Genomic DNA, 22,988 nt, shown 5'->3' on the forward strand with positions numbered 1-22,988 from the left:
CGGAGGAGTAAGGGCGCACCAGAACTACCGCCGCCCGTCGACCTTGCCTCCCCTCCCCAACCTCCCACCCCTCCACAAACTCCCTTCCCTCCACAGCCTCCCTCCCCTCCACAACCTCCCACCCCTCCACGACCTCCCACTCCTCCACAACCTCCCACTCCTCCACAACCTAGCACCCCTCCACCTGTCACCCTCCGCCCCTACCAGACCGAAGCCATCTCCGCATGCCTCGATGCGCTGGCCCGTGGACGCCGGCGCATCGGTGTCTCCTCACCCACAGGTAGCGGGAAGACGACAATGTTCATGCACCTCATCCCGGCAGTGCCCGGTGTCGATGAGCTGAACGTCCAGCGGCCCCAGTCAGAGGGCTATGGGAGAGAGCAAGGTGGGACGGAGATGGCGGGTGCCGGGCCCGGGGAAGGCCAGACTCTCATCCTCGTCGGCTCTATTGAACTTGCGGAACAGGCGCGCGCTGTCGCACGCCGTCTCCTGCCCGACTGGAACGTCGAACTTGAGCAGGCAAAGCACGTCGCCTCGGGGTTTGCCGACATGTAAGTGACGTTCCGCACAGCTGACCTAATTGAAACTGACTAACAACAGTACCGTCGCGACATACCAGACGCTCTCGAACCCCGTGCGCCTACTCAAGTTCAACCCCGAGCGCTTCAAGCTCATCATTGTCGACGAGGCGCATCACGCTGCCGCCAAGTCCTATCTCCGCCTACTTCACTACTTCAACGCGGGCGTGTCGCTACCACCAGACGTGGAGGCGTATGAGACGTGAGCAGCTTCAGCTCATGGAAGAGACAAATTGTTGACAGCAGGCTCGACGAAAGTCCGGATGTGCCCATCGTCGGGTTCTCCGCCACGTTTAGCAGGCATGACACGCTCGCACTCTCGGCCGCCTTCGAGGAGATCGTATTTCATCGCGACGTCGGGGACATGCTGGAGGAAGGATGGTGCGTCTGCTGGAAGGAGCTCGTCACAGCTGACGACAGGCTGTCTCCCGTGAAGAGCACTGCCGTGTACGCCGACTTGCAGCTCGGCGATGTTGAGACGACCTCCACGGGCGAGTACGCAACCGCCTCGTTGGCCTCACACGTCAACACGCCCGCGGTCAACCTCCTCGTTGTGCGAACGTATCTCCATCGCGCAGGTATGTCAAGTTCATGCAGCTGTAGACCAGCTGGCACTCACCCTTGGCGCCTCCCCTCCATAAGCTGACCTCAGCCGATCGGCGCTCGACCCTCGCGTTCGCTGTCAACCTTCAGCATGTGGCCGACCTCGTTGCGGCGTTCCGAAACGCTGGCGTTGACGCCCGCAGCATTACCTCTACCATGCCGGCAGGAGCGCGGCGCGACGTCATGGAGTCGTTCCGGAAGGGAGAGTTCCCAGTGCTCGTCAACTGCGAGGTGCTCACGGAGGGCGCGGACGTGCCGGAGATCGACTGCGTTGTGCTTGCGCGACCGACGAGGAGCAAGAACCTGCTGGCGCAGATGGTAAGCTGGGACGACGTGGCGCAGCTGAGACACCAGGTCGGGCGCGGACTTCGTCTTTCGCCTACGACAGGCAAGCAAGACTGCTATCTCATCGACATTGCAGACAACATCTCGCGGGCGAGCGGTATGATCGTCCTTCCGACTCTCTTCGGTCTCACGCACGAGGACGTGGCTGAGGAGCTGGCACTCGCGGATGCCAAGGCAGCAGAGAGGACGCCGTCTGCCCTTGCGGTCTCCGCTCCCACCAAGGTCCGGCTCGTGGATGTGTCTGACCCCTTTGCTCTCAAAGCGCCGAATCACGTACACATCCCCGCGCTGTCACAACTCGCGTGGTTTCACTGTGGCGGGGGCAAGTGTGTTCTCGAGCTCATGGGCGGTGGTCACATCACGATCGAGCCCATTGAGGAAAAGTGGAGTGTGAGTTTCACGCCAAAGCTGCCACGCATCGGCGGTGCGCCGCGCCGTGGCAGCCCATTTGGGCGTGTCCAACAACTCGCGTTCGCAGACGATGCAGACCGTGCGGTGCGCACAGCCGACGCATACGTCGAGCGTCGCCTAACGCGAAACACTTTGCGACAGTGAGTTCAGCTGAAGGGACTGCTAATAAAAGAATGAGCAAATACGCGCCGTGGCGCACACGCCCGGCGTCGGAGAAGCAGATCCAGATGCTGCTCAAGATCAAAGGCATCAAGGCCCAGGAGGGCGAGGGCGCGAGGATCATGATCGGTGGAACACCAATAGACGTGCAGTCGCTGACAGCCGGGCAGGTGAGTATCATTTTATCATTGCAGCGGGAATACTGATACCAGGTCGCGGCCGTCCTCTGTGCCGCGCAACATGGCGGTTTGGGGACCAGGAAACGGGCCGAGGAGCGGGCCGCAGCTGCTGACGCCAAGGCGGCGAGGCGGGCCGAGAAGGAGCGTGCTGCAGCGGCGCGCAACCTGCGCCTGCCAGGAGAGGAGAGCTGATGTTTGTTGATATTATATGTAGCATCTACATTGCATTGCATTACTTGGGGTAGGGAGTAGAGTCACGCTCACGCTGTGGCTCACTGACGCCTCTTTCCTCGGCGACTGCTACTAAGCACGGTTGGAGACGGGGTTGTCGTTGTCTGTTCTATTGGAGCCTCTCTGAAGACCGTTCTCTTACGATGTCTAAGGGAGGGTTCTGGTCTTTCGGGGGTTGACTACAGTACCGTGGGCCGAAGGACCACGTGATGAACAGCGCTGTGGCATAGTGGGGAAAGCTTACAGTGAGGAAACTGACGCAACCTGGTGTCTTGATGAGTTGGAGCGCTGTTCAAAGTTATAAATGAACAGCGCTGAACCGATCTTGGATAAAAATCTCCATACCGCATGGTTCAGATTCCACAGCCCCACAACCAGCAGCTCACCACGGACAACGACCACGATACATTCCGATTTCCAATCCTTACATTATCCACACCGGCTAGAAGAGGAAGAGACGCTTGGTGAGCGGAAGCGTATCGGCCGGCGGCACGTCCATGAGCTCGCCGTCCGCGCGCACCTCGTACGTCTCGGGGTCGACCTCCATGCGCGGGATGTAGTCGTTCCACTTCATGTCGTGTTTGCTGATATTGCGGCAGTTACGCACTGCCTCGGGCCGCTTCCGGAGCCCGTATCCCTTGATAGTGCCATTGTCGATCGACGCCTTGGACACGAACACGACGCTGTTGAACCCCGCCGCGTCAGGCTCGGAACCGTACATCGACCGCCCGATTATCGGCTGAACAGTCGGGATGGAGGCGTTGGCGTCGCCGACGTGCGCATACGCAATAATACCGCCCTTGATCGTCATGTCGGGACGCGCACCAAAGTACGGCGGGTCCCAGACCACGAGGTCGGCCAACATGCCTGGCATGACCTGGCCCACAATGTGCGAGACGCCGTGCGTGATTGCCGGGTTGATCGTGTACTTGGCAATGTAGCGTTTTACGCGCGTGTTGTCACGCCCCTCCTCGTCGCCCTCGAGCGGACCGCGATGGTCGCGCATCTTGCTCGCTGTACGCCAAGTGCGCGCCACCACCTCGCCAATACGTCCCATAGCCATGCCGTCCGAACTCATCATCGAGATCGCTCCGAGGTCGTGCAGCACGTCCTCGGCGGCCACTGTCTCCGCGCGGATGCGCGAGTCGGCGAACGCAATGTCCTCGGGAATCGACCGGTCCAGGTGGTGGCATACCATGAGCATGTCGAGGTGCTCGTCGAGTGTGTTCTTGCAGTATGGCATGGTCGGGTTGGTGGATGACGGGAGGACGTTGGGATGCTCGCATACAACGATGATGTCAGGCGCATGACCACCACCGGCGCCCTCAGTGTGGTACGTGTGGATGGTGCGGCCCTTGAACGCGTCAACAGTGCTCTCGACGTAGCCAGCCTCGTTGAGCGTGTCGGTATGAATGGTAATCTGGATGTCGTACTCGTCAGACACGTTGAGACTGCGGTCGATGACCTCGGGCGTCGCTCCCCAGTCCTCGTGCACCTTGAGCGCCATGGCACCCGCCTCAATGATGTCACGCAGACTCGCCTCGCCCGAGTCGGCGCCCTTACCCGAGAATCCAAAGTTGAGCGGCAAACCGTCCGTCGCGAGCATCATCGCCTCCATGTACCACTTGCTGGGGGTGACTGTCGTTGCGTTGGTGCTGGCGGAGGGACCCGTTCCGCCACCAATGACTGATGTAAGACCAGACGAGAGCGCCTCCTCCACGATCTGTGGACAGATATAGTGCACGTGCGTGTCGAGGCCACCAGCGGTGACAATCTTGCCCTCGCCAGCAATGACTTCGGTGTGAGCGCCGACGATCATGAGGGGGTCAACACCGTCCTGGATGTCTGGGTTGCCCGCCTTGCCGATGCCATGGATGCGCCCGTCCTTGATGCCAATGTCTGCCTTGTAGATACCGCTCCAGTCAATGATGACCGCGTTGGAGATGACCGCGTCCAGTACCTCTGCACCAGACTTATTTGACGCCTGTCCCATGCCGTCGCGGATGACCTTGCCTCCGCCAAACTTGCACTCGTCGCCATACACCGTGTAGTCCTTCTCGATCTCGATCCACAGGCTCGTGTCGCCAAGGCGCATGCGGTCGCCAGTTGTTGGTCCGAAAATGGACGCGTACTGAAGTCAGTTTTTCAGTGGTGCCTCGTAACTGACGACTTCGCGATCGACCTCGGGTGAGGGCGCCTCTTCCACTATCTCCTGCTTCTTGTGCGCAAAGTCGAGCTCACGCACACGCTCGCGCACAAGCGTGTGCCTATTCCGCTCGTCCAGCGGCCCTGGGCAAATCCCATGCCCACCCCAAATATTTTTCTTCCCGCCAATCTCGACGAGCGGCACAGTCTTGCGCTCGCCCGGTTCGAAGCGCACGGCCATGCCGGCCACAATGTCGAGGTGCTTTCCGTACGAGAGTTCGCGGTCAAACAGAAGTGCAGCGTTCGCCTCGAGGAAGTGGTAGTGCGACCCGACCTGGATCGGCCGGTCACCGAGGTTCTTGACCTCGACGAGGATGCGTTTGCGGCCAGGAGTGAGGCTGATCTTCTCCTTGAGGCACACAACTGCACCTGGGAGGTCTTCCTTGGCGAGGTGCTCGCGGATGGGGAATTTGTCTTCGTTTGGGATGGGGAAGAAGCTACCGTAAAGTGCAAGCTCGAGGTCAACGCTGTCGGCGCAAACTGGGTCATGGATGGTGACGAGAAAAGTGCTGGAGTCAGGGCGTTCTTAGGACTAGCGAGGAGGGAGCTGACGCGAGCAAGCTTGGGCAGGATGTGAGAGAAGAGTCCAAGCCTCCAAGGAAGGATCGCACGGAGCGAGATGCTCCTCCATCCAGGCTCGCATCACACACCCACACGTGCCCCATCTCTCCTCCTCCCAACCGACTCGATTCGACAATGCCCACACTTACCCGTCCTGTTGTCAGCTCATACACCGGTGACAGCTTACAGGGAAGGTCGCCTCTATCTGTACAGTATGGATCTCTTCAGGCACGCCGTCTGCCGTCAGCCACGACCCGAAGGCACGTACCCATCACATGCCGGCGTCCGAGCATCTTCTTGCCGAGGTCCATAAGCTGCGCGACGCTGTATGTGCCATCGCGTGCGAGCTCGTGGAGCTGGAAGCTGAGAAGGCCGACCGCCTCACCACGGTTGAGGGCCAGGCCGCGCGCGAGACGTCGCTGCGCCAGCTGACCGACAGTCGCAATGAGGAGCTTGTCCTGAAGTTAGCCCGGTGTCATCGAGGAAGATAACCCCACCTGCTCGCGGGGAAGGAGGTGCATTTGTTAGTAGTATGGTGAGAATGAGGAGGGTGGAGACGAGGGTGGAGAAGAGGGGAATGTAATTTGACAGCGCCGTTCATTAGGTGTGGTGCTCTGAATAGTACTACCGAAGGGTTCCAGGGATAGCCTAGGCTTGGAGTCTTTAGAGCCTTCTTTCGTCAGCTGCCACGAGCGCCACGAGAGTTTGAGGGTTAGTGTTAGTGGGCAGAGATAAGAAACTTCCAACTAACCCTTACGACGTCATCCAGAATTTCCATACAGTACCCTTGTTTGGACCGGACATCGTCCACACTCCTTCTCTGTCAGTTGAATCCGAGACATGACATGACAAGACAAGCAACACTACAGATGCAGCACTAAAACTCCCCGCCACACGCACCACGCGAGAACGACGATCAAGAGTCAGGCTATCGTGCACCCAATGTACGACAGCATGCTCCACTCCTCCTCTGTCCGCGCATTGTGAGCGAGTACACCGCGTGCGCGGCGGATCTCAATCGTGTAGGTGGTCTGGCGCGCCGGAATCGGGTACGTCCAGGTCAAGAACTGGCCGGCGAATCTGTACTCGCCAGCCGTCGTGCGTACTTCGATTCCGAGTTTTAGCGGAGCCTTAACCTTGAGGGCCTTCGGGTCGTCTACGTCGCTATCCAGGAGGTTGGATGAGGAGTTGACGCATGAGCTCAGCTCGGAGCCATCCTCCCCGCCAGGGACCCACTCCAGCTCTCGCGCATAGTGCACGAAAGGTAGGTAGATGATCGTGCCGTCTCCGCCGTCCTCTGGCCCCACGGTCACGGATAGGCGGAACAAACTCGTGTAGATGTCAAAGTCGATGCGGCTCGGCGCGCCGACGGTCGCCACGGGGTATGGCCGACAGACAGCCCCGATAGCACGCGTGCCGTCCATCAGCAGTTCGGGCGTGATCTCTCTGCTGTCGTCGATACCTTTCGGGGTCACAAGGCTGGGGCGCAACGTCGCCGTGGACGCCGTGGACGTCGTGGATAAGAGCGTAGCCGCACTCTCGGCAAGAGAGCGTTCCGTCTTGTAGCTCGCGCCCTTGCAGTCGTCAGGTGACCAGATGCTCAGGTCCTCGCCGTTCCACCCGTCGCCCCACTGGTGGGAGTTGGTCGGCGTGTAGTTCCACAGCGTGTAATTGAGCGAGTTGGGTCCGTCGTGGCCATTCATCGATGCGTCCCAACTCTTCGTCTGCGCCGTGTAGTCACCCTTACCTTTGCCGCCGTTGACGTAACCGTACGCCGCACGCCCGTCCTGGTCGTACGGGCACCCAATCTCGCCCATCATCGTAGGGTACCTGCCGATACTCTTCTTCGTGTCCTCCTTCAACACGCCCAGCTGCTCCTGGATGACATTACGGATTGCGGCTTCGCCAACCCGCAGTCCTTGCACGATCGACCAGTACTTGCCGCGCAGGATACCCAGCGCGTCCGCGTTGAACCAGTTCCAGTGCTTGGTCATGAGCGTGAGTCCGTCGTAGAAGTGGGGTGTGCTGCAGGCGCGGCCCGACAGGAAACTTTCGGGTAGCGGCGGGAGCGGCTTGAACACCGACGTGTTCATAAAGTGCACCGCATCAGGGTGGTGTGTGCGCACGCTCGACGCGTACGACATCCAGTGTTGCCGCCAGAAGTCGTACACAAACTCGACCTCGTGCGACGGGTTAGTCGGTAGCGTGTGGAAGTAAGCCGGCTTGAGCAGGGTCTTCGTTGTCGGGTCCCAGACGCCGTGCTGTGCCCAGACTGGTGTCAGCGCTAACGATCATGGCATGCAGTTATTCCCATACAGAGAGCGTCAATGGCAGACATGCTCGCGACGATAGAGTTGCTGCTGCCCATCCTCACAACACAACTTAGCCGGCTGCAAAACTCACTGCACATGCCAATCTCCCACTCGCTCCCGCGCTTCCAACCCCACCGGCCAGCGCCACGCTTGGCGTCGTCCGCGGGCGAGATCCACAGCCTCGTTCCCTTGGGGTCAAGCGAGACTGTGCCGGTCTTACTCGGTCCCATCGACGTGAACTTGTAGTTGTCGACGGTGAGCGACTCGCCCATGGCCAACCGCATGCTCTCAAACGGCGTCGGCACAGGCCCAAGGCGCACCGGCTGGTCCTTGGGCACCTGGCTGACGTCTCTAACCCCAATAAGACCCTCGGCAGGCTCGTTGATCGAGTCCCAACCAAGCACACAGGACTCGAGGAGCTCGCCGTTACCCGCAGCCGCCACGACCTTGATGAGCTCGCCGACAGCGTCGATAAAGTGGTCCTGTAGGAAGTCCTGGACGTTCTTCCCGTCGATGGTGCACTTGGGCGCAAACTCCTTGCCGGCGAAGAAGAGAGTCCACACCGTGTGTCCGAACGCGCGGTAGTAGTTCGACGACCAGATCATGGCCGGCATCGAGCCCGGATCGGGCGCCTCCTTGCTGGGGTAGTCGCACTGCACGAGCGCCGAGTAAGTCGGCACAATGTTTTGTGGGTCCACACCACACGCGTAGATCGTCCATAATGGCGCGCCAGAGCCGCCAGAGAACCGCGACCACTGTCATCAGTTGATATAAAGGTTCATAAACTCACGACGTCCTGGTGCGGGTCCATATTGACGCGGAACCCCCACTCCTTGCACTTATACAGCACCTTGACCACATAGTCCATGTACTCGTAATCGTACTTGCCCCTGTTGTCAGCTACCAAGTGGGGGAGGTTGAGGAAGGTGAGGAAGGCGGTAGCGAAACGGTAACGCGCCAAGCCTGGCCAAGTCGTATGTCACTCACGGCCCTGCGTGCTCCAGCGACTCCCAAGTGAACACGAAGCGAAGCATGTTGTAACCCCATGCCCTCAAGCGGGCGAGGTGGATCTGGGCGTCAGCGTCATTCATCGTAGGACGTACATCTGCACTCCCATCTTCGACGTTGAGTCCCATCGCGCCCACCCAAGAAGTGTCGCCTCTCTCCGCGTCCTCCCAGAACCCTTCCTGGCTCTGGCTCGGCTGGCCTGGTGGTGCCTTGGCGGATGCGGTGAAGTTGATGCCTCGAAGGAGCACGCTGCGCCCCTGCGTATCCTGGAAATGAATGTCCGACGCGTGCAGGTAATCCGGGGGTACCGGCTTGCCCGTGACGGGAGAGACGGAGGGGACTTTGGGCATAGCGGGGTCGGTGAGGAGGATACAGGCGAGTACAGGTGGCAAAAATATGGGGATACAGATGCGAATACGATCAAGAGCAGTGAGATGAGGATAGGATGAGAGAGAGATTGAGAGATGGTCACCTATGGGCACATCTGGGCGTAGATGGCCGTCGGGGAGTGGCGTTAGAGCGTCGCCCGTTTCTAATCATGGCATGGCACGACAGAGACGTCGGCAATTCTCCGACACTTATCCGAAAGTACCCAAGACCGATTGCCCAATGTTGACACTTTGACGCTGTCGACACACCCGGCATGGCCTACAACACCTTCCATGAGGGCCTCAAGATTGCGACGGTGAGCCATCTCCTTGTCTCACTGATGGAAGAACATTGGGAACCGAGCAATCGCGGCCGAGGCGAGTCTCGCGAACTTGAGCCCAATCGCCTCGCCCCTCCCCACGCTCCACAAGGCTTTCAGCCTATACATCCAGGCCGCCGAGGCGTACTCGCACCTTCTCCAGAGCTCGCTCGTTCCTGCATCCGAACGGGTGGGAATTCAGCGCAAATGGCGCCTGGTGCTTGAGCGGGCCGAGAAAGTCAAGCGGCGCATCGAGGAGCTGGGAGGACGGGTCGGCGCGGCCAGTGTCGACGAAGCCGCCGAGGAGGCCGCCGTCGTCCGTCGCGGCGCCAGGGTTAATGGGTTTACAGCCGAATGCTGGCGTACCCCTGCATACTTTGAGTATACCGGCCCAGTGTTCATTGACACGCGTCAGCCCGACCTCGCTTTAGAGCAGCTTGCACTTTCGCCCGAATGGGCGGCCCTCCCCGACACGATGTGGGACGCTCCACGAGGCATGTGGGAGGTCTGCCAGGGTCCCGGAGCCGACTGTTCCGTCACCGCGGGGCTGGGCGCGTGCATCGCGCACAATGCGCGGTGGGGTACAAAGGTACATCCTGAGGTATGCCAAGCTGATAACAGCTGTGCGAGTCGGCACTGTATCCGCAGGCTGTGTGCGGGCGGCCAAGACGCTCGGAGAACGCGAAACACGTCGTCAGGTTACTCCTTAACGGGGCTTGGCGGAGCGTCGTCGTTGACGCACTTCTCCCTCGCTCAACGACTACACATCGCCCACTGCACATTACGGCGCGGCAGGGCGAGGATCATCTCGGGCCGGCGTGGATCCCCGTGGCCGTCAAGGGATACTTTAAGGCTCTCGGTGGCTATTCCATTCCCGGGAGCGATCCCGCGCCGGACGTGTATGCGTTCACCGGGTGGATCCCCGAGCGGCTGATTCTGTCGTCGGGGTTCCAGAGAGAGAAGGAGTGGAACCGTCTCTACAAGGCTTGGAGGCGGGGGAGCGTGATCGTCACGCTTGGGAGTGGGCACGATGCGCCGCCGGGAATGGTGCCACTGCACGCGTACGGCGTGACGGGTGTGGAGGAGGTGGATGGAGAGCGCGTGTTGCGCATCTTCGATCCCGGGTCGTGCCGAGGTCCTCAGAGTATCGACACGCTCGCTACTGAGCTGCAGCAGGTCCGGGTCGACGAGGAGGGCGAAAAATCGACACGACGTGAGGTTTTCATGGGATGCGCTGATCCAGTCGCGTACTCGTTCACGATGAGCTGGGACGAGGTGTGCTCCAAGTTCCACACACTCAACCTCAACTCGGACCCCGCGCTGCTACCCGTCACGGCTGAGCGGCACTGGTTCGTCGTCACTTGGTCGGGCTAACCACAGGTCGTGGCCGAAGCCTGAAGGCGACGCCGATGAGTCTCTGTCCCTCCGTGAGTCTCGCTTTCAGCTGACACCTGATCGGTTTAGCTGACATCAGGTGCAAGCCCTCGGTATCGCCTCACCGCAACGCCCTCGCAGCCTGACGCCGAGGTATGGCTCCTCCTCTCGCAGCACCGCAACTCGAAAGATGTGCCGCTGGATGACATTGCGCTACATGTCTTCCGCGACCACCGATCGCGTGTGGGGGCCGACCTCAGCCGTCTAGCCTCGCCCACCCATGAGCAGGAGGTGGGACTAGCGCCCAACTCTGAAGCTGACACCAGAACCCCTACACGAACGCGCTGCACACTCTCGTGCGCTACCCTCTCCGCGAGGGTCAGAATGTTTTCTCAGCCCTGCCGTCGCGCGACCGCGGCCTCCTCCAGACGGGCTTCACGCTGCGCGCCTTCGCCAGTCCAGGCACGCAGCTTCAGCTCTCGCGCGTCGGCCTGACCATGCCCTACACCGAGGAGGTGAGAGGCGCGCTGACCAAGCGCACCGCCGGCGGACACCCCGGTTACCCCAGCCACAGCAAGAATCCGCAATACAAGCTCGTGCTGGAGCGCAAGGGTACACTACGACTTGAGCTCAAGGGAGCAGCCGAGCTCGCGTGGAACGTCAAGCTCCTGTGGGGCGGGGAGCGGGTGTTCGAGCTGAGCGCTGAGGCCATCGTTGCCGCCTCGGGCCCGTACAGCTACGGCATGGCGTACTGCGGGGTCGACGATGTTGAGGGTGAGTCTCCTCAAGAAGTAGCTGACATCAGCGGGGACATATACGGTGCTTGTGTCGAGTTATGAGCGCGACGAAGGCGCGTACTCGCTCACGGTCGAGGCGAGCGCGCCCGTTAGCCTGGTACCGATCCCACAGGAGGGAGCTGGAATGTACTCGCGCTCAATCGTCGGCAAGTGGTGAGTTGCATCAGAGGGGCGAGCTGACGGCAGGGACGAGCGTACGGCCGGCGGCCGACCCAGCGGGAACGGGTATGACCGCAACCCCCACATCGAAGTAACCCTCAGCGCGCCGGGCACCCTGCTCGCGCGCCTGACGCTTCCCAACCCCGCGCCAGTGCCGGTCAACCTGACCGTGTTCCGGCGCGGCACGGGAACGCTCGGCGAGCAAGTCGCCACGTCGGGGCCGTACGTCGAGCGCGTGAGTGGCGTGTCGACCGGCCGGGTTCGCCTCACGCCGGGCATCTATGTCCTCGTGCCGAGTACGTATAATGCCGTGTTGGATGATTGGGCGGTCGACGTGTGGGCCGACACGCAATTTGGCGTCGAGGTGGTGCGATAACAAGTTGTGGTTCAGTATGAGTTGGATGGATTGTTCATGTGAAGAGGACTGTGGGGGGATCGCATGGGTGTTGTCGTGATCGGTTTATGTGTGTTGTGTGTCGTTGTAGCCCCGGATCCGTTGTGGATCTGGCGATCGGTGAGGAGCAGATACAGCCTCGTCGATGTGGTTGTGGTCAGCTTGTCCATGCACCAGCTGGGCAACAGGCGATATCGGCCCATGTCGAGAAAAACCAACGTGGTAACTGTTGGAGCTCGTAGTGCAGAGAAAGTGATTCCAATATGTGAGATTGGGGTGGAGGTATCCATATCGATAAGAGTAGCATCGGCGACTCCGGTCGGCCGTCACCACCCCGTCCCTCATTCTTCGACTCGAGAGCGACGGACGGCCGCATTTTCACCGACGGCTACTACTTGCTATCTTGCCAGGCTGCCAGTGTGGCCTTGGTGGAGAGACGCAGGTTGGCCACGCCGAGAGGTATCGGCGATGCGCGTGTATGGTGTTATCGCGTCTGCTTGTGTCGCTTACCTGGATGCTAGGCGCGTGGTGGCATGGCCATGGCGGGTGTAGGATTCGGCGCGTGGCGGGTGGTAGGTGAGGCCTGCCGGCCGGCTCTTACAACTGGCGGTAGAGCGGCAGCGGCAGGCTCGACTCTGGGCTCAGGAGCCAGACACCAAGGAATGCCCTTATTCCCTCCACCTGGTTGAGCTGGTCCTGGCGCTTGTTCGTACCCAGCCGCCCATCTTACCCCAGGGTGAGGTGACATGTACGGTGACGCAGTACAGTTGGTTGACCCATCGCCACCACACGCCAGCCCACCATAGCCTCAGAGTCCGTCGTAGCCGCTAGCTAAGCGCCCATTGTTTCAATCATCATCCCCGCAACACCAACATGTGACCCCGTAGCGCTTGCTCCAGCCTTAGCACACGCTCCAGGCTCCCACTCTTTACCTCTGCGGAACTCGTGCTGGGGATACATAAGCAAATACCAGAGATCTCTTCTTCCCATCATACCCCCATTCTCTAACACATCCAAAATGGCTCAGCTCGCTTCGTTCAAGGTTCCCGTTATCAACAACGAGCCTATGGTGAGTAACCAGTTCCAATTCAGACCATGTTCCATCATTGTTAGGTGTGTGGGAACGAGACCAAGGTTGCGGTGGGGGCTGGACGTCAAGACAACACTTGGGCCAGCTCCATTCCATGACATGTTCTTTCTCAGCTTCTAGTTCTCATTGTGCCAATACCCCACGGGGGATTGAATACGGCCCCACACATAAACAAGCATCTCATGAAACACAGCTGACCATATCAGCGCTCGTACGCCCCCGGCTCGGCCGACCGCAAGGGTCTCGAGGCTGCGCTCCAGCGCGTTGCTGCCGCGGCACCTTACGACGTCCCTGCCATTGTCAACGGCAAGGAGATCCGCTCGGGTGACAAGCAGGGCCAGCCCATGCCCCACGACCACGCCAAGAACCTCTCCGTCTACCACGCCGCCACCGCCGAGACGGTTACCAAGGCCATTGACGGCGCTCTTGCCGTCAAGCCAGAGTGGGAGGACATGCCGTGGGCCGACCGCGCTGCCATCTTCCTCAAGGCCGCCGACCTCATCGCCGGCAAGTACCGCTTCGACATCATGGCCGCGACCATGCTCGGTCAGGGCAAGAACGCCTGGCAGGCCGAGATCGACTCGGCTGCTGAGCTCGTCGACTTCCTCCGCTTCTCGGTCAAGTTTGTTGAGGAGCTTTACACCCAGCAGCCCTCGCGCAACTCGGACGGTGTCTGGAACCGCACCGAGTTCCGTCCCCTTGAGGGCTTTGTCCTCGCCGTGACTCCCTTCAACTTTACTGCTATTGGCGGTAACCTCGTCGTTGCCCCCGCCATTGTCGGTAACGTTGTTGTCTGGAAGCCCGCCCCGGCCGCCAACTACTCGAGCTACCTCCTTTACAAGATCCTCGTCGAGGCTGGTCTCCCCGACGGTGTGATCCAGTTCGTTCCCGGCTCGCCTCCCGACATTGTCAAGCAGTGCATCGACCACAAGGAGTTTGCTGGTCTCCACTTCACTGGCTCGACCCACGTCTTCCGCAAGCTCTGGAAGGACATTGCCAACAACATTGACCTCTACCGCAGCTACCCCCGCATCGTCGGTGAGACTGGCGGTAAGAACTTCCACGTCTACCACCCCTCGTCCGACATCAAGCCCGGTGTCATCCAGGCCATCCGTGCTGCGTTCGAGTACTCTGGCCAGAAGTGCTCGGCTCTCTCGCGCTGCTACGTTCCCCGCTCGCTTTGGGAGGGTGGCTTCCAGGAGGAGCTCATCAAGCAGGCTGGCTCGATCACCATCGGCCCCTGCACCGAGTTCCAGCACTTTACTGGCCCCGTCATCGGCCGCCCAGCGTTCGACCGCATCACCGGCATCATTGAGAAGGCCAAGCAGGAGGGCGCCGAGGTCATTGTCGGTGGTACTGCCGACGACTCGAAGGGCTTCTTCGTCCAGCCCACGGTCATTGTCACCAAGGACCCCAAGAGCATCACCATGACCCAGGAGATCTTCGGCCCCGTCATGACCGTCTACGTCTTCGAGGACTCTGAGTGGGACCAGACCCTCGAGCTCATCGACACCACCACCGAGTACGGCCTCACTGGCGCCCTCTTCGGCCGTGACCGCCTCGCCGTCACCAAGGCTGCTGGCAAGCTCCGCAACGCCGCCGGCAACTTCTACATCAACAACAAGTCGACTGGTGCCGTCGTTGGACAGCAGCGTGAGTGCTCCGGAGAGAGATATGAACCATTACTGACTGGCAGCATTCGGAGGAGCTCGTGCTTCGGGCACCAACGACAAGTCGGGCTCGATTTCCATCTTCTACCGGTTTGTTTCGGCCCGTTCGATCATGGAGAGCTTTGTCGACCCCACCGAGTTCTCGTACCCCTCCAACCTTGTTTAATAGCTCGCATAGCATTGATTCCTGCATGTACCATATTTTCTCTGGGCCATCTGGATTCTAGTTGGACGAGGTGGAGGTGGAGGCCGATTATCAATTTGACCGATGGGGCGCTGATTAGGAATTGACCGTCGCCGATTAGAATGGGCTCAAACCTGCCCCACTCTTAATCCCACTGGAATGACAGGTGCAACGGTGGCGAGAGTGGCCGACACGCTCAAGTGAGACTGACTCGAGCCCGAGTGACTCGCGATAGGTAATACATGTCGATGCATCCATACCTGGAACAGAACTATGGATAGACCGGGCTTTCTGTACCTGCGGTGTCATTCAAAAGCCTTCGGCCCACCACACTCCCTTCAACCTGACACTCCATTCCCAAATCCGACAATCTCGCAATCTTGCAGAATACAGGTTCCCGGACAGCGGGGCCGATGACATGTCGCTGCCGCAAGCTACTGATCGCGCCTCCTCTTAGCCTTGGTCGCCCGCTCCTCCTCAGCGGCCACTGCGCGTGCTTTTGCTCGCGGATCAATGACCTGCTTTGTCAGCTCCACATCCTACTCTGCCATCAGTGACATACCTCGTACTCGTCCTCAGCCCGACGCGTCTCGTCCGAGATCTCGTGCTCGAACTTGAGAGAGTGTCGCAGCCATCCCACGTCGTCATCCACCTCGAGACCCGCCTCCCCTGCGTTGCCGCTGTTGTCCATCGGCTCCTCGTCCGCCTCAGCCTCCATGACCTTCTTGCTGAACATGCCCAGGTCACGCAGTAGGTCGTCATCCTTGGACCGCTTGTCCTTTGGGTTCCACTTTTCCCGCGCAGCTCGCCCGCGCGCGTGTTTATACTTGGCCAGCTCTTGTTCCAGGGCTGAAGGTCCTCGCCGCCGCTTCCGTCGCTCCTCCTCATCTTCCGAATCCGTATCCGAGTCCTGCCCCATACGCTTTTTCATCATCCGCAGGTCCTCCTGCATTCGCTCGATGTCCTCTTTCCTTGATGAGCTGGCATGAGCTAGGTGACAACTACGCCGTAGCTCACCTCTTGCCTGACCGCTCCCGCTCATGTTGCTCCCGAATCGACTTGAAGTCCACAATGTTACGTGCGCGTTCGGTGGCTCGTTGCTTAGGCTGCTCCCCTGCAACTTCTGGTGCCTCCTCGGACAGATCAGGCAGAGGCGTCTTCGACTTCTTCTCCTTGCCGGAGCCGGACGAAGTGACAACTGACGTTAATCTAACTCAAGAGCATCACTCACGGTCGCGTCGGCCCATGTCTTTCTTCTTCACCGTCACAGCACTCACATCCTCCTCCTCTGCCTCACCAAACGACAGCAGGCCGGTATTCCTGAGGTTAGTTCCAGACCCAAATCCGTCACAGCGTACTTCTTAGCCCGAGCCCGTTTCTCGCGCTTCTCCATCTCCACTTTGGCCTCGATACGCGCCTGCTGCTGTGCCCGCTTATCAGCAGCTGTGATCCGGGGCACGATGTCGTCAAACGGATTCTCAATTATACGAATGCCCTTAATCTTTGGCGGTACCAACGGCTTCTCCTCCGCGTCGACGTCGAGGTTTCCGATATTGAGGACATCTGGTGTGAGCTGCTTCTTGTAATGGCTTTGAAGCTCACTGTAGTACGTCGGTCCCTGGATGCGCCCGAAGAGCGTATGCTTCCCGTTGAGCTCGTCTGCGCGATCGAGCGTAATGAACCATTGCGAGTTGTTCGTATGCCGCTTGCTATTGTTGGCCATGCCTACCAGACCGCGACTGGTTGTCAGCGGTCTCGCGGTTCGATACCTACCGGTTGAACTTCAAGCGGCTGTGAATCTCGTCCTGGAACGGCTCGCCGTAGATGCTCTCGCCTCCCCTGCCCGTTCCGGTTGGGTCGCCAGTTTGCACAATGAAACCCTTCACCACGCGGTGGAAGATTACGCCGTCGTAATACCCTGCCGTCAGTCACAGCATTAGGGAAGGAAGGTGGAGGCGGCGCACCTTCCATGGCGAGCTGGACAAAGTTGCGGACAGCCTTGGGGTTCTCCTTGCCCCACAGCTCGATCTGAATGTTAGCTATATCAAAGGCCGTCTAGCTTACCTCAATTTCGCCCGCGGTCGTGTCCACCACGACCTTGCCAGTGGGCGTCGGCTTGATGTGAGCGTTGAAGAGTTTGGGAGCGCGCGGCTGCGGCTTACCTCTGTGGAATACCTGCAACGGTTAGCCCTTGACCCCTACAATCCGCCTATCGGCCACTTACAGGTTAGACATTGTGCGCGACTTGGCAGCGTGCCGTAGTAGTGGCGCGTGTTAGAGATGGAATGATGGTGAAGCCGATTATTGACTTGACTGACCTCCACCGGCTAGAAGTGGAGTGCCACAAGCGCGGCAGTTCGGGGCTAGGCCATCGGATTAGGCTGAGTGATTAGGTTTGATAACTTGGATTAGTGTCAACACGTGGAGTTGTAATGCGGAAGGTAAAGTCAGAATCAGGCACTGTACCTGGTGAGCCACGAGCCGCGAGCCACGATCTGGTTCGGTTAGGTCAAGCCCCACTAGCTCATCCCCCCTAGCTTCCGCTGATCGGCCCCTTCCACGCTCACTCAAATCCGTTCCGCTACACTTGCTCTCTCGTTCTCTTGTCAACACGACAACTCCCCCTAACACATCAACGACGCCCCCTCCTACACCGTCGGTATCTCCTTGACCCTTCTCCCTCCTCCCACTCCGCTCCCCTCGACCAGCTACCATGTCCGAGGGCCTCACGCGTCGCCGTGGCGCCGGGGCCTCGTCCGCCGCGCCTTCAACAGCAGGCGATTCGGCGCCGCCATCGCGTCCCAAGTCGCAACAGACGACCGGCTCGTCCGTCGAGGGCGGCAGAGGCAAGATTGCATACGACCCGCGCGACCTCAACGACGAGGACGAGACCAAGGAAGCGCCTCGTCTCACCCTGATGGAGGAAGTGCTTCTCCTTGGACTCAAGAACAAGGAGGTGCGCCAGCGAATCCAACTGGGAAGCTAATAACAGGGCTACCTCTCTTTCTGGAACGACAACATCTCGTACGCACTGCGCGGGTGCATTCTTATCGAGCTCGCGCTGCGCCGGCGGATAGCCATGGTGCGCGACCCGTCGCGGCGTCGCCTTGCCTTAGCCGACCGCCTTATCGAGGTGATCGATGAGCGCCAGACAGGAGAGACTATCCTCGACGAAGCGCTCAAGATGATCAAGTCGAGCGAAAAGTATGGCGCAGGCGCATGGGTGGACCTGATGAGCGGTATGTCCTCTCATTTCGCATGTGTCGCGTTCACTGCGGCGCGTCACATGTGATGTGCAATTCACAAACTAATTTCAGGCGAGACGTGGAACGTCATGAAGATCGGATACCAGCTGAAGCAGGTGCGCGAGCGTCTGGCCAAGGGGCTGGTTGACAAGGGCATCTTGCGAACTGAGAAGCGCAACTTTTTGTTGTTTGACATGGCGACCCACCCTATCGCTGACATGAATGCCAAGGAGGACGTTGTGCGCCGGTGTCTTGCCCTTCTGACTGCACGCACTACCGCGGTCCCGCCCCAGGCTCTGCAGAAGGAGAATGTCAAGTACCGCTACATGCGCGCCGTGTCGTTGGTCTGCGCTGGTGAGTTTGGGACAGGCCATGCCCTACAACGTGACTGATCCCAGCGTACGCGTCGAGTGTGCTCGAGAACGCCCTGCAGCGCCTGTCGTATGACGCGCGCGAGGCGGCCTTTGTGCGGTGCGACGAGATCCTCGCAGAGTTCTCGACATGGCCCTTTGGGATCGGCACGTCTTCTGAAGCCGGACCAGTGCAGGTCGGCAGCGGCAGTGCGCGCCGCCGTGCGGGTGGTAGCGGGATCGGCCGCGAGAGTGTCCAGGAGCTGGTCCGCGAAGTCCGGAAAGAGATGGCCGAGAGTGCTGGTGGGGCGGGTTCTGGCGGTGCCGCCGAGGACCAGGAGGAGCTGTGCTTTGAGGTCGTTGCGACTGTCCTCGAGATCTTTGGGCGGATGGACAGCCTGGTGAGTTGACTAGTTGATTCTGCTTGATCATGCTAACGTGCAGCTCTAAGCGCCGACTGTTGCAGTACCCAAGGAGGCCAGCTAGAGTGTGTCTTTAGGGTTATAGATGTTTAGTATGAGCGATTCACCTGGTCGCGCCCAAGCATTGTTGACAGCATGAATTGTGTGTGATAGATTGTGAGAAAGAAATAGACACGCCGGAAAAAGAACCCTTGTTGCCGTGAGCGATCGGGCTGTGGTGTCCCGCTGGCTGGGCAACTGTCGAGCGCCGAGTGATGGGAATAAGATGACGCTGGCAAGCGCAAGGACGTGGATACGCAGCATGTGGCGTCGAGCAGTCACAGCAGAGTATCCCGATTCGATCCACTTGTAAGACACTAGTGGGGAATGGTGGGGTAGGTCTGAGCCAGGCCTCGAGACTTGTCTCCAATGTCGGCAAAGTGTAGTGCTAGTTTGGAGCTTGGTGTTGACGCGCGGAATGGATGTAACTCTGGATGTCGCAGCCTGTGCCTCTGAATGATGCGTACTATGTACAAGCGGTTAAGTGGCGCTGGAACTGACTGGATCAGCACTCCTAACATTCAGGTTACCTGAATTTGCACCGACACATGCCCACATGCCTCGGCTCTGGGAAACTGGTTGCGTTGGGGCTTTGGGAAACTGGTTGCTTTGGGCCTTTGGGATACTTGCACAGCACAGAGGTACTCGGAGCACGACACGGTCGATGTTCGACGGCTCCGAGCGGAACAGTGTGCGGAACACTTAACCCCATCCATCATCAAGCGCCAGAGTTCGGTCAGACTGCAGGCGATGATACCAGGAACGATCCTGGAGGGACTGGAGGGGACGTGTCATGCTCAGCAGCGGGCACGAGGCGCCGACCGCTTCAACAAAAACCAACGCCACACGTCACCTCTCATGGCATACCCTAGCCAGGTAGCCAGGTAGCCAGGTAGCCAGGTAGCCAGGTAGCCAGGTAGCCAGGTTATCCAGGTATTACAGCGAGTGGGGTGCAATACGCCACATTGCTCACCCCTACCCCTTACTGCACCTGGCTGCACCTGGCCCATCGGATAGGCAGGCGTGACATGTGCGCATCTAGAAGGTGATCAAGGTGAGAGATGAGAGATTGACAGATGAGAGATGAGAGATGAGAGAATGAGAGAGAGAGACAACCGTGCGCCACTGTCAGTAAAACAGTAGACGGGAGTGGTTAATTCAGATTGCGCCGATCGCAAGTCGAAGTCGACTGCCTGATCATGTGCACATTATGTGCACTGGAACGCAAAGCTGTTGCGGCATGTGGGTAAAATCGAGTTGGTTGGATACTCCGCTTCATACCAAGTCCAACATACCAATGTCATCCCGTCCCCCTCGCGCCCCGTGTGCGTCAGACAGAATTTTATCTTGACACACTGATGCAACACTAGCGTCCCGTCACACAATCAAACAGTCACACGTTGTACCTGCAAGGAGGTGTAGCTTCTGCACGCCCTGGACCGCCCCCCACCCCCACCCCCCACACCCCCTGTGCGTTGTTGCTCGCATCCCCCACGGTGCTCCTTTTGTTCCAATCCGCCCCACCCGACTAGCCCGAACGAAGGGTACAAGGAAGGGCGACAAGTCGCAGATTCAAGATTCAAAGTTGGGGCTGACAAGACACGGGAGGACTAGGTCGCAGGCTGAGGAGGGCAGCATACATGATCATGTATGTATCCCTAGGGCGCCTCCGGCGGAATCGCGTCAGTTTATTGTTGCGCGTTGGTGCCTACTCGCAACCACTACCACCATGCTTCTGCTTCCATGCCAAAAGCAAATGCTATCCATGTGCATTGCTCGCACAACAAAAAATACTGTCCACCGGCAGATCGAAGAGGCACTATAGGTACACCAATAATGAAGGGGGGATTGTTCGAGGTCCATTTGAGTCCATTGTTGCTGAGAGGTCGAGTCGAGAGGCACAAGCGAAGCTTGAAGCAATCAAAAAGAAAAGGTCCAAATCAATGTCTAGAGGAAGTTGAGCCGGCTCAGTCGGTCTTCCCATCTATGCGGTCCGAAGGGCAAAAAAACAAGTGCTAAAAGTCCAAGATGGCTTAGAAGTAGTTTGGGTCGGGTTGTGCCCAGCCGTTGCCGGCTGAGAGGTACTCGTTCGGGGGAGGAGCGTAGGTGTTCTCCTCGTTGCCGGCGAGCCCAATGCCGAGCCCGACAAGAGGCGGCTGAGGGGCTTGTGCCTTCTGTGGCGGTACGGGTAGGCCAGGGCACAGTGTGGGCGAAGTCGAGAAGGCGGACTGAGCAAGCGGCGACGGCGAGAAGGGGAAGGGCTGGGGGGTGTAGGTGAGGAGGTTGGGCGTCGGCTGGAAGTAGGCCTGCGACGGAGTGTGGGGAGGTGTGTGGAGGATGGGTTTCCTCACAGGCGTGACTGGCATCGGGTACGAGGTGCTTGCCGCCGACTCGGTGGGCGAGACTGGGGCGGTCGCGTACATCGCGTAGACGTTTGGGTCCTCATGGCCGTCCATCATTGGGGTGTGGTCAGGGGCCACAGGCATGACGGGTACCATGGGAGAGACGCTGATGACGGGCACCGGCGGTGCCGAGAACCAGGGTGACTCAAAGTGAGCCGGCGAGGTCATGTGGCCGCCGTGTGGGATCGGTGAGTAGGGTGAGAAGGTGACTGGGGTCGAGAATGAGCGGCGCGGTGGAACGTGGGTGCCGCGGATGGGGCCTGGCCCAGCGAGGTAAGGCATAGAGTAGACCGACTGGTCGACAAAGTATGGAGTTGCACGAGCGTGAGCGTACTGCTTTGCGGCCTTTGCGGCGGCCTTCTTCTCGCGAGTCGCACGGTTGACCTCTTCGGGAACGGGCGAGTAGTCGCAGGTGCGGCGAGCACGTGTGCAGTTGGCGCAAGGAGCAGAGCCGCAGCACTTGATCTTGCTGGGGAATGTCAGCGCCAGCTGCATAAAGAGGGGCTGTAATGGACATACCGGTGACGGCAGTACTGGCATGCCATGGCAATGCGTTGCCTGCGAGTGGAGGCCTCAGAGCCCGGCATAATGTTGAAGCTGTTGGGGTTGAGGGGCGACGAGTCAACGGACGTGGGACTGCCACTGAGTGACTGATTGTCCATAGAGTTCTGCATGGCGTCGGATAACAAGGAGGGTTGGAATGTTGATGTTGAATTGAAATGGTGGTAGTACCAAAAAAGGTCTGTGCGGCAGAGTCTGTGTGTGTGGCAGAATCTGCGTGAATGTGGCGGAGTCTGTGCGGCAAAGGAGAGGTCGAACACTGGGTAGGGTGACGAGAGGTTGATTCCAGTTGACGCAAGTAGTGTTGATGCACAAGGGGTAGGTGGAGGATTGTTGGTGTTGGCGGTTGGGTTGGTGATGGTGGTGGACAGCGAAAGAAAGAACAAGTGCGAGCAATGAAGAAGAACTGGAAATGGATAGAAGAAGAGGGGAGATGGAAGATGAGCTGGGGTACGGGAGAGAAAAGGAGAGGGAGAGGAAGGAGAGGTTGATATAGAAGAAGAGGATGAAGAGGATGGACAATGCAAGGGTGGTGGTGATGAGGAGGTGGGAGCAGAGCAGTTGCAGCAGCCAGGTCTTGCCGGTCGGCAATCAGGTTGGGCTGTCGATTGTGATTCCTTGGGCCTTGGCTCGGTTGAGGATTGCACGGACGCCTGTTCCAAGCCACCTGACTTGACCTGAGTAGCACAGGGCGGCCGACTGGCAGGCCGACTGGCAGGCAGGCATTTGGGCAGGAGACGAGAGAGCTCACACGAAAGCAGCACGGTGATGAGAGCCGATTGTGATTGTACGGTGCTGGTACGGTACGGTGTGGGGTTGAGCCATGAGCGCAGCCCAGGTAAGGACTTGCGATCGACGGGTTAACAGGGAGCCGAGCGGAAGCCCGTGGTGGCTGAGACAAGCGCACTCAACTACCTGGCAGCATTTACTCCGCTTTCTCCGGCTGGTCCTGAATCCTAGTTGATGGAATACGTACACCCCGTGCCCCTCCTTGGCCCTCCCCCACTTTCCAAAGCCCCCA

The 22,988-nt window shown here is 59.3% G+C and overlaps 8 protein-coding genes across 8 annotated transcripts; 4 read left to right on the plus strand and 4 right to left on the minus strand.

The window, feature by feature from the left end:
- Positions 1-297: 297 nt before the first annotated feature.
- irc3 (uncharacterized protein) lies at positions 298-2,467 on the plus strand (the record flags this gene model as incomplete). The annotated part of the gene is made up of 8 exons (XM_060598830.1): positions 298-551; positions 601-780; positions 825-959; positions 999-1,156; positions 1,231-1,499; positions 1,536-2,077; positions 2,110-2,266; positions 2,309-2,467. The coding sequence occupies 8 exons, from the start codon at positions 298-300 to the stop codon at positions 2,465-2,467; spliced, it is 1,854 nt and encodes a 617-aa protein (XP_060455584.1).
- Positions 2,468-2,948: 481 nt separating this feature from the next.
- Positions 2,949-5,793, minus strand: URE1 (uncharacterized protein; the record flags this gene model as incomplete). The annotated part of the gene is made up of 6 exons (XM_060598831.1): positions 2,949-4,637; positions 4,674-5,220; positions 5,422-5,426; positions 5,460-5,509; positions 5,541-5,730; positions 5,770-5,793. The coding sequence occupies 6 exons, from the start codon at positions 5,791-5,793 to the stop codon at positions 2,949-2,951; spliced, it is 2,505 nt and encodes an 834-aa protein (XP_060455585.1).
- A 402-nt stretch (positions 5,794-6,195) lies between these two features.
- Positions 6,196-8,942, minus strand: CcaverHIS019_0303910 (uncharacterized protein; the record flags this gene model as incomplete). Its single annotated transcript, XM_060598832.1, has 5 exons — positions 6,196-7,544; positions 7,676-8,339; positions 8,375-8,474; positions 8,572-8,654; positions 8,688-8,942. The coding sequence occupies 5 exons, from the start codon at positions 8,940-8,942 to the stop codon at positions 6,196-6,198; spliced, it is 2,451 nt and encodes an 816-aa protein (XP_060455586.1).
- A 293-nt stretch (positions 8,943-9,235) lies between these two features.
- RIM13 (uncharacterized protein) lies at positions 9,236-11,986 on the plus strand (the record flags this gene model as incomplete). Its single annotated transcript, XM_060598833.1, has 9 exons — positions 9,236-9,277; positions 9,309-9,869; positions 9,902-10,493; positions 10,524-10,629; positions 10,661-10,707; positions 10,755-10,945; positions 10,981-11,428; positions 11,460-11,604; positions 11,638-11,986. The coding sequence occupies 9 exons, from the start codon at positions 9,236-9,238 to the stop codon at positions 11,984-11,986; spliced, it is 2,481 nt and encodes an 826-aa protein (XP_060455587.1).
- Positions 11,987-13,022: 1,036 nt separating this feature from the next.
- PUT2 (uncharacterized protein) lies at positions 13,023-14,930 on the plus strand (the record flags this gene model as incomplete). The annotated part of the gene is made up of 3 exons (XM_060598835.1): positions 13,023-13,073; positions 13,301-14,747; positions 14,791-14,930. The coding sequence occupies 3 exons, from the start codon at positions 13,023-13,025 to the stop codon at positions 14,928-14,930; spliced, it is 1,638 nt and encodes a 545-aa protein (XP_060455588.1).
- Positions 14,931-15,382: 452 nt separating this feature from the next.
- Positions 15,383-17,183, minus strand: CWC27 (uncharacterized protein; the record flags this gene model as incomplete). The annotated part of the gene is made up of 11 exons (XM_060598836.1): positions 15,383-15,466; positions 15,511-15,928; positions 15,966-16,146; positions 16,180-16,268; positions 16,307-16,511; positions 16,551-16,687; positions 16,722-16,866; positions 16,913-16,976; positions 17,013-17,063; positions 17,111-17,123; positions 17,173-17,183. The coding sequence occupies 11 exons, from the start codon at positions 17,181-17,183 to the stop codon at positions 15,383-15,385; spliced, it is 1,398 nt and encodes a 465-aa protein (XP_060455589.1).
- Positions 17,184-17,661: 478 nt separating this feature from the next.
- Positions 17,662-18,993, plus strand: CcaverHIS019_0303950 (uncharacterized protein; the record flags this gene model as incomplete). The annotated part of the gene is made up of 5 exons (XM_060598837.1): positions 17,662-17,904; positions 17,941-18,187; positions 18,266-18,547; positions 18,592-18,944; positions 18,988-18,993. The coding sequence occupies 5 exons, from the start codon at positions 17,662-17,664 to the stop codon at positions 18,991-18,993; spliced, it is 1,131 nt and encodes a 376-aa protein (XP_060455590.1).
- A 2,044-nt stretch (positions 18,994-21,037) lies between these two features.
- CcaverHIS019_0303960 (uncharacterized protein) lies at positions 21,038-22,080 on the minus strand (the record flags this gene model as incomplete). The annotated part of the gene is made up of 2 exons (XM_060598838.1): positions 21,038-21,875; positions 21,926-22,080. 2 exons carry the CDS (start codon positions 22,078-22,080, stop codon positions 21,038-21,040), a joined length of 993 nt encoding a protein of 330 aa, XP_060455591.1.
- Positions 22,081-22,988: the final 908 nt, after the last annotated feature.

Source organism: Cutaneotrichosporon cavernicola (genome assembly GCF_030864355.1).
Source record: "Cutaneotrichosporon cavernicola HIS019 DNA, chromosome: 3".
In the NCBI taxonomy this organism is placed as follows: Eukaryota; Fungi; Basidiomycota; class Tremellomycetes; order Trichosporonales; family Trichosporonaceae; genus Cutaneotrichosporon; species Cutaneotrichosporon cavernicola.